The sequence below is a fragment of the Sinohyriopsis cumingii genome, chromosome 14 (assembly GCF_028554795.1).
Source record: "Sinohyriopsis cumingii isolate HCF-2022 chromosome 14, ASM2855479v2, whole genome shotgun sequence".
Taxonomy (NCBI): Eukaryota; Metazoa; Mollusca; class Bivalvia; order Unionida; family Unionidae; genus Sinohyriopsis; species Sinohyriopsis cumingii.
The window spans coordinates 102121020-102137664 of record NC_142974.1 but is presented as its reverse complement, the minus strand read 5'-3'; the positions used below and the strand labels follow the sequence as shown (position 1 = coordinate 102137664).

Genomic DNA, 16645 nt, shown 5'->3' with positions numbered 1-16645 from the left:
AACGATGTCAAACAGGGATGTGTACTTGCTCCGGTACTTTTCAATCTCTTCTTCACACAGGTACTGCTCCATGCCATCCACGACCTTGACCTTGGTATCTACATTAGATATCACCTGGATGGATTAGTGTTTGATCTCCGTCGCCTAGCTGCAAAAACCAAGACGCTAGAAAGACTCAACACTGAAGCACTCTTTGCCGATGACTGTGCCCTCATGGTTAATGAAGAGACTCACCTACAGGCAATCGTGGATAGGTTCTCTGAAGCCTCCAACCTATTTGGACTCACAATTAGCCTAGGAAAGACAGAAGTCCTCTTCCAGCCCGCCCCAAATACCATCCCATCACAGCCCTGCATCACAATTGGCGACACGCAGCTGAAGAACGTGGACAATTTCAAATACCTTGGCAGCACAATATCCAGTGATGGCTCCCTGGACAAAGAGATCACTGCGATGATCTAAAAGTCAGTCAAGCACTCAGACGAATCCGAACTACGGTCTTGCAGCACAAGGACATACACCTGTCAACAAATATGAAAGTGTACAATGCAGTTGTCCTCACGTATCTGTTGTATGGCTGTGGAACGTTGACTGTCTACGGAAGACATATCAGTCAGTGGAAGGACCGAATCACCAACCAGGAAGTCCTTCATAGAGCCAACACAACAAGCATCGAAACCAAACTAATTCAGGCTCAGCTTCGTTGGACTGGCCATGTCATCCGCATGGATCAAAACAGAATCTCAAAGCAACTGTTCTTTGGCGCGCTATCACAGGGAAAACGAAAGCAAGGCCGCCCTCGCAAGAGGTACAAAGACAATATCAAGAGGCACATCAAATGGACAGACCTTCAACCCCACCAGATCGAGCTCGCAGCCTGGGACAGAAACCACTGACGAGCCTTGACCAGAAAAGCCTGTTCCACCTTCGAGGTTGACCGCCGCCAGGGTCTTGTTGAAGCTTGTGAGAGACGTCACATATCTGTATCCCAGCCTCCCCCAATCACCGGTATCCCATGCCCCACCTGCAACCGCGTGTGTGCATCGGAATTCGGACTCCGGAGCCACATGCGCGTCCAAGGTCGATGAGATCGCACAACTTGTCTTCCTCGGCTCGAGAGACTACCAAGAAATTGTCTCTTTGCTAGGATAAATTACGGTAGTTTATGCTTTTATGATTTAGAATAAAAATGACCGCTATTATTTAGAAAATATTGTAGCCCTGAGAATGCATATATTTAGACGCTATTGACACATTTGATAAAATCAATCATTTAACACTTTATAAACATTACTCGGAAATTTAATACCAGTATATATAGTTCATATCCTACTTAACTACTATGGCAAACCGTTTTACTATGATCGATAGGGAAGTGCACTATCCACTTTCTTCCATGTAACCAAGAGAGCTAGACGGGGAGCTGTTCTTTCTTATTTAATATATATATATATATATATATATATATATATATATATATATATATATATATATATATATATATATTTTTTTTTTTTTTCTGTTGTATATTCTTGGCAACTTTTTAATACACACACACACACACACACACACACACACACACACATATATATTAAAAAGTTGACAACAATATACAACAGAAAAACTTCATATTGAAATCTCTGTGGAACTATAATATTCGTCTTCATTTTTTTATCATAAAAAGATGGAACAAATTACTCGTTAAATTAAATATTTTTCATAATTTTATTCCTAAAAAAACACGCATTCCGTATTTATAGGTTACTGCATTTGTATGGGAAAATATGAACGAGTTTTGGGATGGAATACTCCACGACCTTGGGAGTGCAGTAGATCCTTCCGACAAAACGAGTTCATATTTTCCCATACAAATGCAGCAACATTTCTATTATATGTTCATTTTTTATTCTATCTAAGGTTTAATTATATAAACAAAATGCACTACAAGAAACAACGTAAATGAATGAATGCCGTATTCCAAACTAAATACACAAGCGCATTTTGTCATTACACAATGACATCATTATTAATGCGCCCATAACTCCGTCCAAATAAATTTCTTGAACTTAGTCGCGCGCTCGACATAACTTTCGAAAGAAAATGGCGTGTCTAGTTAAAATTGAAATTTGCAGTCATATTGTGAATGAATGCGTATTGCAACAACTTTTCCATTTGATCTGGAATGACTATATTTTGGTATTTTGTTTCGATTCGACGAAAGTTTGTGATTTTGGACTGGATTCATCTGTGCAAGTCATACATGAAATACATCGGATTGAAGTGGCGCGGGAGAAGCTTGTTTACGTCTGCAAATGTGTTTCTGTTTCTGTCATTGAATGTTTGAAATCATAATGTGGGAAAAATATGAAGTCTTTCAACTGCAATTATCAAAAAGACGCTATGGAATTTAATGCTTATTTCATTTTGAGTGCAGTAACGAGGATGCAAATTGCACTTATCATCGAAATTACAGCACAATTTCGAATGTGTAATCCAGATTGAAAACCTATGACATGGCTCATGTAATTCGGATTTGCAGAATTAAGAAAATACATTTAGAGGAAATTCAGGATGTAAAACTGTAAGTGTTTTTTATTTTGCCATTCTTATCACCAGCTAAAGAAGACAGTATATGCCTTGTCACTTGTATGTTATTTGTAAGGACCTTATCTTCCGTCTTTTATATAATGTAGCTAGCCTAAATCCGTAACATTGTATCAACGCGGAATGTGCCAAAACAGTTGGATTTTTTTGCAGTCTACGAAACATGTTTTAGTTCATTTAGAAGCAAATTTAAACAATCACAACGTAAAGAGCCTCATACGCGAGTGTACATGATTGTGTACAAATCAAAAGTGCTGGCGTCTGCGTCCATTGTTTGTTTACAATAGAAAGTAGTTCGTTTATGCACGTGAATGCTATGTGTATTGTCGCGCGCGTTCAGTATCGGGGAATACTGAACGATTCTGACAATGTAAAGTTAACGGGGAAATAAATGAGCATATAATAAATTAGTTTCCCCATTATACATAAGATACCTAAGACTCTTTATGTTTAAAATACATATACATGTTAATTTAGATGTGTACACCATGCCAGTGGCGTAGCAAGAAATTCTGCCCCCCCCCCCCCCAAGCAAGACTTAATTCTGGGATCCCCTACCAATACAAATAAGCTGTTTGATGGAAATGTTAGACCTCCACTAGGTTTGGGAGTCCCTGCTGTTGCAACGGTTGCTTGGGTGGTTACTATATCAGTGGACCACTCAGTCTGAAATAAAGAGAATCCTTACTTTGCCTTAACCTACCTTCAACCACTACCACCCACCACCTCAGCAACTCCTTTGCTACATTATCAGACCTTAGTCATGTATGGACCTGTATTTGTGCCACTGTCATTTTCAAAGAATTGGGAAAAGTAGATCAATTACTCAGGTAAATGTGTTAATAAAGTAATCTTCATTATATTACAATACACACTTTTTTTAAATTTGGAAATACAATACGTACCATCTCTTTCTCTCTCTATGTATGTATGTATGTATGTATGTATGTATGTATATATATATATATATATATATATATATATATATATATATATATATATATATATATTCAAATTTATCAAATTATTTATATCCGTTTTCTCAAGTCAGTAGATAAAGCTCATTTACCCTTGTGCTCTGACAACGTTTGGAAGCAGAAAACCGTGTTGTGATCCATATATTAGACGAGTTTCACATTAACAGATAATCATGCTAACGCTGTGTGTCGCATTATCTCGTCAACCGAAAGCGAGGCTTAAGGCGTGTGTCGGTGTTCTTATGAAAGTAGTTTGAGTATCATTGACTAATAATTATGAGACATAAATTGTTCTAAGCTGAGAGAAGTTTTTTCAAAGAAAGGCTGAATGAATAAAGTAATAGAAGCAGTATGATAAATAGATTGTTATTGTCCAGTAGTATGCTCTTGATTCCATTCCCGAGGTCAATTGCAAGGACTGGAGCATGCGTGAAAGACATAATCAAAATGCAGTAAACCAGATTGTTTTACACGTACCAAAATAAGAAAAACTTAAAAATGCATGAGCTATAGCGAGACTTATCTGGAAGCAAAAGTTGATAATTACACCGTAAATTATTTTCTAAAAAATGAATCTTTTTCATAAGCTGCATTATTATTTAGTTCTGAAGATGTTTGGGGAAGACCCCCCCCCCCCCAGCAACAACAACAAGTGTGTTTACCACGAGATATTGGGATTGTATTGCTTGATTGGAGTGACCACACAAACCTTTCATTCTCATTTTGGAGAAAAAGATCGGTATTTAAAAAAATGAATTGGAAAATTAGCAGAAGTAATAAAAACAATTAGAAATCCAGATGCCTGTAAACTTCACAATATTTCCATGTAAATCATTCCCCATTTTGTAATATTTATAAGCAGCATCGACTTTTTGCGAATGAAATCTCAGTCGAACTAACTGAATAAATAAATAAATAAATAAATAAATAAATCTGATACAATACAGTGCACGCAAACGGAATCTCGTCATGTTTTAGTTATACGAGATTTCTTCAGGTGTCAATAATTTACCTTACCTGTCTCGAGGTATGTTCCTAATACTGAGCGCATACTTCAAAGTACCGAGTACACGATGCCCTGTTATTTTAACGTATCAGTCTCTTTCTGTTCTGTGGTCTGTATTCAAAATAAAATACTGTACAGATAGCCTGACATACAAACGGCTTCGTGTGTATTTGTAGAACAAACGTACATCCAAATGTGCCGACCTACATTTAATTTCTTTTCATTTACTCAGAGTTTAAGAAGACCTTTGATATGTTTGATAAGGACCAAAATGGAAAGATATCAGGTTCAGAACTGAGCCAGGCATTCCGGCTGCAGGGACAGTATCTGTCGGATAAAGAAATCAGCCAGATAATTCGGGAGGTTGACAAAGATGGTAAGCGCATTCGAGAAACATTTAGATACAACTAAGTTACACTACTGAGTAGGATATATGATAGATGTGCACGGCAAAGTGCTTAACATAGGCAATGTCAAAGACAAAATGAGCACGGCCAAAGACTGACAAAACCTATTGCAGAGCGTCGACAAATTATAGACCCACGACATTGCCCAGCAGGGCAAACGATTGACCCACGCTGCCGATGAGGGGGAAAATAATGAAACCCGACACTGCTGAGGAGGGCAAATGATTTAAGACAGACTATGTTCAGCTATTAATCAACTTCAAAAAAGCAGAGATTTTCTGGCAAAAGTTGGCGTGCATACCTCATCAGCTAAATTACTGAAATACTTAACGTTCGGAACAATAGGTATTTTTATAATGTCAGAATTCAAGCATCACTCTTGATATTTTGCAAGTACTAAGGTCAGACTAGACTATTTGTATGAACAGGATGTTCAAACTGCCACAACTCATTTAGATAAGCCTTCTCCATCGAGAAACACGTCATTCGAGAGAGGGTGCAGTTTTAGTTGCTTTCCTTAAGATTCTTCGCGGTATTGACGTTAGAGCCTTCGTTGTGAAAGATAAAGATTTCTCGAATGCTAATCAGATGTCTTGTATGACTATATACACTATATATAACTGTATTAGTTTTCTATTAAGTGAGATCTGAAGAATTCGAATATCTAATAAGGGCCGACGGGGGGCGGGGGGGGGGGGGCTGAATCTAATGACTTTCTGGTATCTGGGCTTATATAAACTCGCGACATTTAAGCATCACATTGAATTCAATATTCTAGGGTTAAGTATAGCTTTTGAAATACTATGTCATAATATGATGACAATGGTCTGAGCTACATATTAGAACGTATTAGGTGAATTAAGGATACATCACTCGGCTGTGTTTGAATATGTAGCTTTGCGTATTTTTGATGCTAAACTTTATCTTCAAAGAAATGAAAATGAACGTATCATTGTGTTATTCGGATAAAATACTTACTTTTCTCTGTATCAAGGGAATGGGCAAATCGACTTTGAGGAGTTCGTGAGCCTTATGACGTGTAAGTGTAAAGAGATCAGTAAGGAGGAGGCGGAGATGCGAGAAGCTTTCAAGGTCTTCGACAAGAATGGGGACGGCAAGATCAGCTGTAAAGAACTCAGATCTGTCCTTCAGTCCCTCGGCGAGAAGATGACAGAGGCTGAATTCCGGGATCTCATGAGAGAGGCAGATCTGGATGGAGATGGATCAATTAGTTATGAAGGTTGGTATTTCGAAAACTTAAAGATATGAAACTCCTCTAACCAGTCAAAGGTTTAAATGAGCGGAGCGTATCCCAGTTTCTATGTCTTTATTAATCAAAGAATGAAAAGTTTCTCATATCCGTCTCGTGAAAACGACATAGCCAGAATTCCTAGACTGCGTGAGACGTGTCAATCTGGACGGAGAGGGGTTGATAAGCTGTTTTCAGGGCTGACAAGAGGGAGATGGGGGCAACCCGGGATATATCCCCGGGGCCCGGGCCGAACAACACTTTATAATTTATAAAAGAAAAATTTGTTTGAACAAGAACTAGGAGAGGCTAGTTGTTTTTTTACCCCAGTGCCCGTGATCGCTCTTTTCGGCCCTGCCTGTTTTGCTTATGTTAAAGGCTAATTTTTGTCTTGCGATGATGCATTCATTCATTGGTACATATCCTTCATTCTACACGAGACTAGTATTGTATATTGGTCAATTAGTTATAAGGCTTGCATCATAAAACGCGGAAGTTACAAATTACGTTTAGGTCTTTGCACGGATATTAAAGCCGGAACTTAATCCGATTTCCTTGGTCTGATACAACTCAGAGTACAAGACTACTCTGTGCGGTTGGCAGGAAGACATAAAAGGCGAGTTCGGTGATTGTAGTATGAAAGTGAAAAGTATTTTGGGAGGTAAAGATGGAATGAAGCTGACTTTCTCCGATTTTCGTTGGCATGACTCAGCTAAAGGTTGGAGATACTGCCACTCTAAAAGGCAAGGCAGATCTTGATAAGAATATATCAATTCTTTACGAAGGCGGTACTACTAGCGGTCAAGTTTGTTTAAAGCTTCCGCCTTCTAAACACGAAGCTTTACCCCTGTTTCTGTGGCGTAAATCTACTAAAATGCAAGATGACTAATTTCTACAGCTAGAGGTTGATAAACGCCAAGTATATGGGCTTGGAAGAAGCTGGATGGATAGTTTACTCTTTAAGGCTTCTATAAGAATTTTACCTTATTAGATAAATACGATGAAGCCGAAGAAGAATACAACTTTTTCATCATAGATTGAGGAATGAGGTTTAGGTCCTATTAACATGTATATTTTCGGGACCCACGCGAGACAACTTCATATAAATATAATGAATCGTCTTCAACCGTTCCCTCACCGTCTTTAAGGCTCAGATGTAATAAACGCCTGTTCGCATCAAACAGCAAAGAGATTTAAAAGATGATGTCCTTTTTGTCATGCAGGATTTTACAAAATTTAGGACATTACGTTTTCAAAGAAATGAAGAGATTTAACTTTCAATTTCAAATTTATGATGCCACTAAGAATCTGGCGCGCCGGTCAATCATGTTTACAGTTTGTTTGAACCCAGATGGCAAATTGCGGTTGCACTGGATGTTCAGATGAAAATGAGAACAGAAATACTGGTTAACATTCTGATAATATATGGAACTTATTGAGCCATTTCATGAAACATAGATAGATAGATAGATAGATAGATAGACAGACAGACAGACAGGTAGGTAGGTAGGTGGGTAGGTATGCAGGCAGGCAGGCAGGCAGACAGATAGACAGACAGACAGATAGAAAGATTGATCTACAGACATGTAGATAGAGAGATTCTCAATACATTTGCCATGGTGGTATTTGAAAAGCAAAAGGACATGCCAGTACAGCTTTAATACAGAGTTGTCTTACGTATAATCATTAATGGAAGCGCTAAACCTCACGAACAGTTTATAACATGGAATATCTTATGATATAAAATAGCATGATGCAGTGAGTTACTAAATACCGTATTTTAAAACAATATAGATGGTTCTGAGTTAACAAAGAAATTAACATATTCTTGTAGTATATTCTAAATTAAACAGCCTACAAGCAAAGGTTTTCACAAAGCTGTAATATCAAAGGAATGCCGAAACAGTAGCTTCCTTCTCACTACACAAATTACTAACAAAAGCTATGTATGTTAATTATTTCTTATTTTCATTTTTATTAGCTCTAATGGTCATAGACCAGAAGAACCTATGGAATGGTCTGTCGTCTGTCCGTCCGTTGGAGGATTGCTGTGAAACTCATAGCACACACAACTTAAACACACAATGAAATTAGTACCGCACGGATGTCCAATATACCCGCCACTCATCTTGGAAGGATGGCCACATCAACATGGGCAATTGTCATTAGGTCTAATCGGTCTTAAATGAAAATGGTGCCATCTGACGTACATTATGGCAACTACGGCAGCCATCTCGAAAATCTTGCTAACCAGAACAGTTCTTATGATGTCTGCCTGGTTATAAATGGAAATGGCGCAGATATGATTCTAATATGGCAGTCACGGCGGCCATCTTGAATATCTTGTTATCTATAAATACTCCTAAATGGATCTTTATACCAACACGTGATTTTCACAAAAAACGACTTCTTATATCAAGTTGGTTTTAAATAAAACGGGTGCCGATCTGAGAACCAGTAGGCTGCCACAATGGTCATCTTGAACATTTTATTATCGCTGCTTGTATATGACTGGTCATATCGACATTGTGTTTTTACCAAATGACTTCTTATTATGTCTAGTTAGTCCTAAATTGAAATCGTGAGAATCAAATATCCAGTATGGACATTATTGCAGCCATCTTGAATTTTGTTTTACTGTAACTCTTCCAAAACGGAGAGTTATATCAACATTGGGTTTTCCCTGGTCCTAAATTAAAATCACGCTAATCTGACGTGTTGAAAACCTTGTTATCCCTACTCCTCTTAAAAGAAACGGCATTTTGACATGGAGCTTCCATCAGAAGAGTTCTTAAGATGCCTTGTCTTTAATTAAAGTCATGCAAACTGACCCTAATTATGGTCACGACGATGGCCTTATTGAAAATATTGTCATATTTGCTTCTTCCAAATAGATGGCTATATCAAGATATGGTTTTCACTGATAGACTTCTTATGATAAGAAGCTGGTCTAAAATGAGAATAGTACTAAATTGTACATCTAATATGTCTGTCACGACAGCTGTCTTGAAAATCTTGCTGACACTCTTCTCCCTAATTTAATGGTCATACTGTCAGGTGTTTTCATAAAAAAATGATTCTAGTAATGCCTGCTTGGTCCAAATGGAAATGGTACCAGTGTGACATCCAATATGGCAACCAAAGCAGCTAATTTAAAAATTGTGTTATCGCTGAAGAATATCTGCAGCTAAAATGAAGAAATGGTTTTAGTTGAATTCCTGGTAATTCTGTTTAGCTAGTAGAGCGACAGTCCCTTTAGTGAACTCATATTTACATATGTTCACCATTATTTCAGAATTTTCCAAGGTGTTGGCCTACAAATTATCCTAAAAAGTTAAAAGGACGGAGGCGGCTAATGAAGATGTTTTTACAGATTTCAAGTTTATTCTACTATGCATCGACATCATAGCGAGATATCAGAGGAACCTCAACCCCAATCTGCAATGTTTATATTTTGATGTATTTTTTATCAATATTGTTCAAAAGTGACAGTGCATGTATTAGTTACGCCGTGAAAGCTGATTTCAACATTCTTTTTGTGACGTGTGCAAAACGTGAAGCTTTAGCTGGCTATTTTGATATTTCATGTATTTTTTTCCACTCTTCTTCTCAGAATTATTGTTTACATGCATGGTATTGGATCGTTTCTTGTTGACTCCACTTAGAACCATATATACACGCAATGCTTTCAGAAATATTTAACAAAATCTATTACACTTTATTACTAGGCTTGTAAGTTATATGCTATATTTTTAGTAGATTTAATTAGCAAATGTGTACATAATACAAATGACAGCCTTGAAAAGTATAAAATGTAAATGACACAATGTATGTTACTAGAAGCCCGCATTATAATGCCTATAAAAATCGTAGTTTGCAAACCTGAATAATCAGTACGATATCGATTCCGCTCTTGTGGCGGCCATCACATAGGCATATGTAGCTCTTTGCACAGCCAGTGGCGTAGCTACGTTAAAAATCCAAATGACACACAAGCGCGCACTTTGCACAGTGAATCAATTTAAATGCAACGAAGTTGCATTTAGGATTTAATATGCCAATGGCGTTCCCGAGGGATTCAGAGATAATTGTTTCATACAAAAGTTCAATTATTAGTGGATGTGTAAAGTTAATGTGATTTTATTCGGTAGAAGGTTTGTTAATTTAAAGTTGTAGTGATTAAAACCATGTTTGCAACCATTCTTAGATTCTTGCTAGTCAGCCTCTGAAGAAAAAAAATGATTATGCATTATCAAGTCAAATCATAATTTCTACTTGTTCTACGATTATTCTTCTAAAATGGAATATTCGAGCGTTACTTTTATTCAGCCTTTTTGCTTTTAAATATATATTTGATTGTCTTGATAAATAAAATAATGAAAAGACGTATTGAAACGGTGTTAGTATTTTGTATTCGTATCATTTTCTGTCATAGAATACCAATAATAAAAATGTTATAAATGAATCGAAGGGCCTTATTGATGCCCGGACACATTATTTTTTCCCAGCATTGCAACTTAAGGATGAGGTGGAAAGTAATGATGTTGACTGGTGAAGAAAGCAACCGAAATTGAAGGCTCTATAGTTCCAGCCAGTAAAGACATCCGTACAGGATGGGCAAGGCTGTGATAAGTATCCAAGTAATCAAAAAACATCTGTACATCATGTACAAGGCTATTACATAGTATTCAAGTGATCAAAAGGCACCTGTACAGCACGGACAAGGCTATGACAAGTATCCAAATGATCAAAAGGCATCTGCACAGCATGAACAAGGCTATGACAAGTATCCGAATGATCAAAAGGCATTTGTACAGCATGGACACGGCTATGACAAGTATCCAAATGATCCAAACGCATCTGTACAACATGGACAAGGCTATGCCAAGTATCCTAATGATCAAAAGGCATTTGTACAGCATGGACACGGCTATGACAGGTATCCAAATGATCCAAACGCATCTGTACAACATGGGCAAGGCTATGCCAAGTATCCTAATGATCAAAAGGCATTTGTATAGCATGGACAAAGCTATAACAAGTATCCAAATGATCAAAAGGCATCTGTACAGCATGGACAGGGTTATGACAAGTATCCAAATGGTCCAATGGAAAACGTACGTCGAGTTCACTATAAAAATGGTACAGCGTAAGGGGGCGCCGACGAGATACTGACGACAACAAAAAACGAATTACTGATAGCATGGAGTGTTAATAAAATGCATTACACATGACAGATATGACGACTATAACTTGATATATACTTATAATAATGCATGAAATCTCATGAAATGTTTAGTCGTATCCTTACTTACGTGTTAACATGAAAATCCATCGAAATTAACACCGTTCTGTTTTGATAGGGCACTAACTTCATAAATACGTAATATGCAAAATAAAGTTCTGAGAAACTCATGCTCACGGAGATATTTTAGTTCAAGGTTGTCGTATCTACCCTGAGATTTGTGCCGCCATTAGTTAGACATAACAGATACTGAATATATCTACGTTTTTTGAGTAGATATAGTAGATATACGAGAATATTTCACGAGTGATGTGCAAACACTGCATTACCACGACAACATAGCATGTTTCCACGTCACGAGTGAAATATTTACAATATTTTTTTCCCAAAAAAAACATATTTTGCTTTAATTTTTAAAACGAAAAACCCGTCGATTCAACTGGATTTCCTCCAGTCTGTGCCAATTCGGTTAACAGCTTAATCGATAAGAAGTTCACTAATTTTACAATAATTTTAGCACAGCGACGTTTTGCAAGTTTAGTTTGTACAGATCATACTTCAAATTATGGTTATCTTTGTCAAACTAATGACTGTATTAGTATGAAAGTTAAGAGATATTTACTTTTTGTAATACATTTCATGCGCGGATTGATACGGTGGGGTGGAGAAATTTAGACTCATCACAGAGCAGATGTATATGAGTGTTATGACTCTATAGTCTTAATGTAAGTAACAGAAAAGAGAGAAAACCAACATGTTTTGTAATTCAACATATAATTTCTGAATCCTTAGAATACAGTATTAAAATTAAAATTAGAACCTTAGAACCTACGATATTGTCAATTAAACCCCACATAGTCTATTAATGTTCTATCAAAAGTCCAAGTGAATAAGGTTCTAACTAAATTCCAGTGGTATTCCAAATAAGATCCAATGCTGAATGTGTTGATTTGCCTGTAATCTCGAATATGTTAATATGCCAGTGGTTTAGAGTGTGGAGATGTGCCAAGTCTTTTAACGTTTTACAATAATATAATCCAAGAGTCCTTGTCTGAATTTACTATAATTCCAAGTTAACATTTCTGTCCAAGAGTATTACTTTTGATGAGCATTTTGTATTTACAGTAAATATGCTGTGAATAAATAATTCCAACCAAATAAAATATTGATTACAATACAAATGATTCTGCTTCAGATGTTATAACAAGAAAGAGTATTTTCTCAGGTAAACAACATTATATAAAAAGATAAGACACGCAAATATATCTAGGATGAGGATCAAAAGCCCATTTCTACAAAATTATATGTTGTCAACAAGATAAAATTTGTTACTAAAATTATAATAACGGATATGGTAAATATCAGGTAGACCAGGTTATTCCTTGAGGGAATTCCATGTCGCAGACTCAGAGACTAAGGTAAACATGTTTACGTTAATAATGATCTGAATATTTAGTCCACATTCAGAAACAAAATTTTAGTTATGCATTATGTTGTTTACCAAAACGAATGGCCCTAGTAAGGTACACAAAGAACTGTATTTTGAACAAGTTCAGTTACAAATTACAATTATACATAGCACATGATGATAAAGAAAACTTAACAAACAATATACATAACACAGACAGACTTCAGGGCTTAACATCTTTAAACAAGAGATTTTCATTATTGGAAGTTCGTTCTTTATCTTGCTTATTTCTACACTGAAACTGGAACTTTCGTGTGGCCTTGACATGGTATCAGTCTGGTTCAGTGGCAGACGATGATCTAAATTTACATTGTCCCTTAATGTCGGTTTGCAATCAACGCTTGATTAATCCCTCGTTTTCAAACAGGACTATGATGCGAGTTAAATTTGCTACCTACAAATTGTATTAATCACGCCTATTTTCTTTCTGAAAAAAAGGGTGAACCAATTGTCGTAGAGTATTACAGCATATAATATTGTGCGGGTGACATACAACAATATGTCACGTAAGTTCAATCACCGATAGTTTGTATGATTCATGCATAAAACTAATTATAAAAATATAGTATTTTACGCACTTTTTATGTGCAGTTTGCAGCACGTACTTTTGAGCATTTCTTGATGATAACGAATCGATTTCATAACTATACAGTAGAGAATCCACAGCTCACACATTTTAATATCTTTTCACTGTCATTCTGATGGAGAGAGAGAGAGAGAGAGAGAGAGAGAGATAACAAAAATTAATTAGGCCTAAATATGGAAATACAGGTAGAATAACATACATAAGGGCAGATACATTTCTTAAACGGGAAAAGAAAATAGTTCCAACCGAGATATCGCCACTGCGGTAATTAAAGTGGTATCGCCATTTTGGCCGTATAACATTTCTCCCACTGCTATATTTCAATATCTTACTACGATATTTTAACTGTGTCTCTGTGATCACTGCAGCATTATATACAACACAATATGAATAGTGTTATATAGAACACAATTAGAATATTGTTCAAATGAAGTATTTTCGTAAATTCGACATTTAGCCACACTAAAACTCAAGGTATATGCAAACAAAGACTTAATTTTGTGACGATTTTCGAACTGTGCTTAAGTAAAAAGACTATGCTAAAATTTCTGAAAATAGATAAGTCAGGCTTTATCTGGCAAGAAAGTTGAAAACATCGGCTAATATTTAAACCTGTGCACAAGGAATGTCTGATTAGAAAGTAAATAGTTTATTATATCCGATACAGACTTGTGAGTAATCACTGCGTAGTACATTGTAAATAAACCATCCTTGTGACGTCAGTCTATACTGGTTATTGGTGGTTTTCTCAACATAGAATTAATACCTGCTTTGGTTGGGCAGAGCTCGCTGTAAGATATTTTGCCTTACAGGGCTTTTCGTTGGTCAGCAAGCCATCCAGAAGTGGACAGCTTCCCGACACAATTCGTTGTATTGTCTAATGTAGGTCGATAGTGAAAGTGATAATTCGGTATATTCAAGCAATTTATTTCGTAGAAAAAAATATATTCGGATATGGTGTAGGGATTATTTAAAACATATCGGATACCTACTATATGTAATAAAACAAAATGCAAATGGACATTACCGTTAACAGAAAATTTGTTAAAAGCATTAACAAAAATATTTGAGAGAAAATACTGAATCAATAATTATGATAAAGACTTTGTATTACAGCTATTTTGTATTGACTGAAGTACTAAACCGAAGCTATCAAATTATGTCAAGGGAAATAACCATTTTTAGTAAACCGTGAGTTAACAATTTTATTCGTATGTAGGAAACAATTTTGCCAAGTGTCAATGTGAACCAATCAAAACTGAGACATATGTTTAATATAAAATGCTAGGTACTATCATTGAACCCGTCCCAAAGGCCAAAAAAATAAAAAAAATAAAATTAACAAAGTTAAAAACTACATCTTTTGAATAAAGAAGTGTCAGTGTGTATGACTAACTTTTTAAAGGTAGCTTTAACAATTTGAGTCACGTCACTATTACGTCTGCAGTTTGTTGTGATGTATAGCACTGGGGAATCGTGCCGCAGATATGTGGCACCATGTCTCACCCAGTCACATTATCCCGACACCAGGCCAACCAGTCCTAACACTAACCCCTTAACGCTGAGCACAAAGAGAGACAGCTGTTGGCGCCATTTTTATAAGTCTGTTATGACTCGAACAGGGTTCGAACCCGCGACCTCCCGCATCCAACGTGGATGCTCTAAATACTTAAGCAAAGGGAGTGGTCTTTAAACAAAGTAAACTACTATACTGTATCACTGCATTGTGTATGTACAGATTAAAACAAGTTACAAGAAAACATGAGAAAAAATGCAGAATTCAATTATACAAGCTGCTTTCTGTGATACTAGCTGCAATGCAAGGTACTGCCAAAAGCAACAAAAAGAAAAAAGAAGACGAAGTTCATATCTGAGCATCTTTCTTATAAAAAGCATCCCCCGGCCCGATGACAGTTTCGTTATAATCCAATGACATCTGAAAGCGGAGATTGCCTGAAACAAATTATTCAAATATAACAAGTAAACATAAGTATTAAAATATAACTTAATACTGATTATTCAAATATAACTAATAAGAAAACGTATTCCAGCATAACTAATAAAAAGTATTCAAATATAACTAATAAGAAAACGTATTCCAGCATAACTAATAAAAAGTATTCAAATATAACTAATAAGAAAACGTATTCCAGCATAACTAATAAAAAGTATTCAAATATAACTAATAAAAAGTATTCAAATATAACTAATAAAAAGTATTCAAATATAACTAATAAGAAAACGTATTCCAGCATAACTAATAAAAAGTATTCAAATATAACTAATAAAAAGTATTCAAATATAACTAATAAAAAGTATTCAAATATAACTAATAAGAAAACGTATTCCAGCATAACTAATAAAAAGTATTCAAATATAACTAATAAAAAGTATTCAAATATAACTAATAAAAAGTATTCAAATATAACTAATAAAAAGTATTCAAATATAACTAATAAGAAAACGTATTCCAGCATAACTAATAAAAAGTATTCAAATATAACTAATAAAAAGTATTCAAATATAACTAATAAAAAGTATTCAAATATAACTAATAAGAAAACGTATTCCAGCATAACTAATAAAAAGTATTCAAATATAACTAATAAAAAGTATTCAAATATAACTAATAAAAAGTATTCAAATATAACTAATAAGAAAACGTATTCCAGCATAACTAATAAAAAGTATTCAAATATAACTAATAAAAAGTATTCAAATATAACTAATAAAAAGTATTCAAATATAACTAATAAAAAGTATTCAAATATAACTAATAAGAAAACGTATTCCAGCATAACTAATAAAAAGTATTCAAATATAACTAATAAGAAAACGTATTCCAGCATAACTAATAAAAAGTATTCAAATATAACTAATAAGAAAACGTATTCCAGCATAACTAATAAAAAGTATTCAAATATAACTAATAAAAAGTATTCAAATATAACTAATAAAAAGTATTCAAATATAACTAATAAGAAAACGTATTCCAGCATAACTAATAAAAAGTATTCAAATATAACTAATAAAAAGTATTCAAATATAACTAATAAAAAGTATTCAAATATAACTAATAAGAAAACGTATTCCAGCATAACTA

The 16645-nt window shown here is 35.2% G+C and overlaps 1 protein-coding gene across 2 annotated transcripts in view; it reads left to right on the top strand.

The window, feature by feature from the left end:
• LOC149784504 (uncharacterized) overlaps positions 1–10638 on the top strand; it is a 50650-nt gene extending 40012 nt beyond the window's left edge. For both annotated transcript variants that reach the window (XM_089932583.1, XM_089932582.1), the window contains exons 3-5: positions 4820–4963; positions 5989–6234; positions 9539–10638. In XM_089932583.1, coding sequence (XP_089788709.1) covers positions 4840–4963; positions 5989–6234; positions 9539–9573 — 405 coding nt within the window. In that variant the 5' untranslated portion in view covers positions 4820–4839 and the 3' untranslated portion in view covers positions 9574–10638. The remainder of the gene's footprint in view (positions 1–4819; positions 4964–5988; positions 6235–9538) is intronic.
• Positions 10639–16645: the final 6007 nt, after the last annotated feature.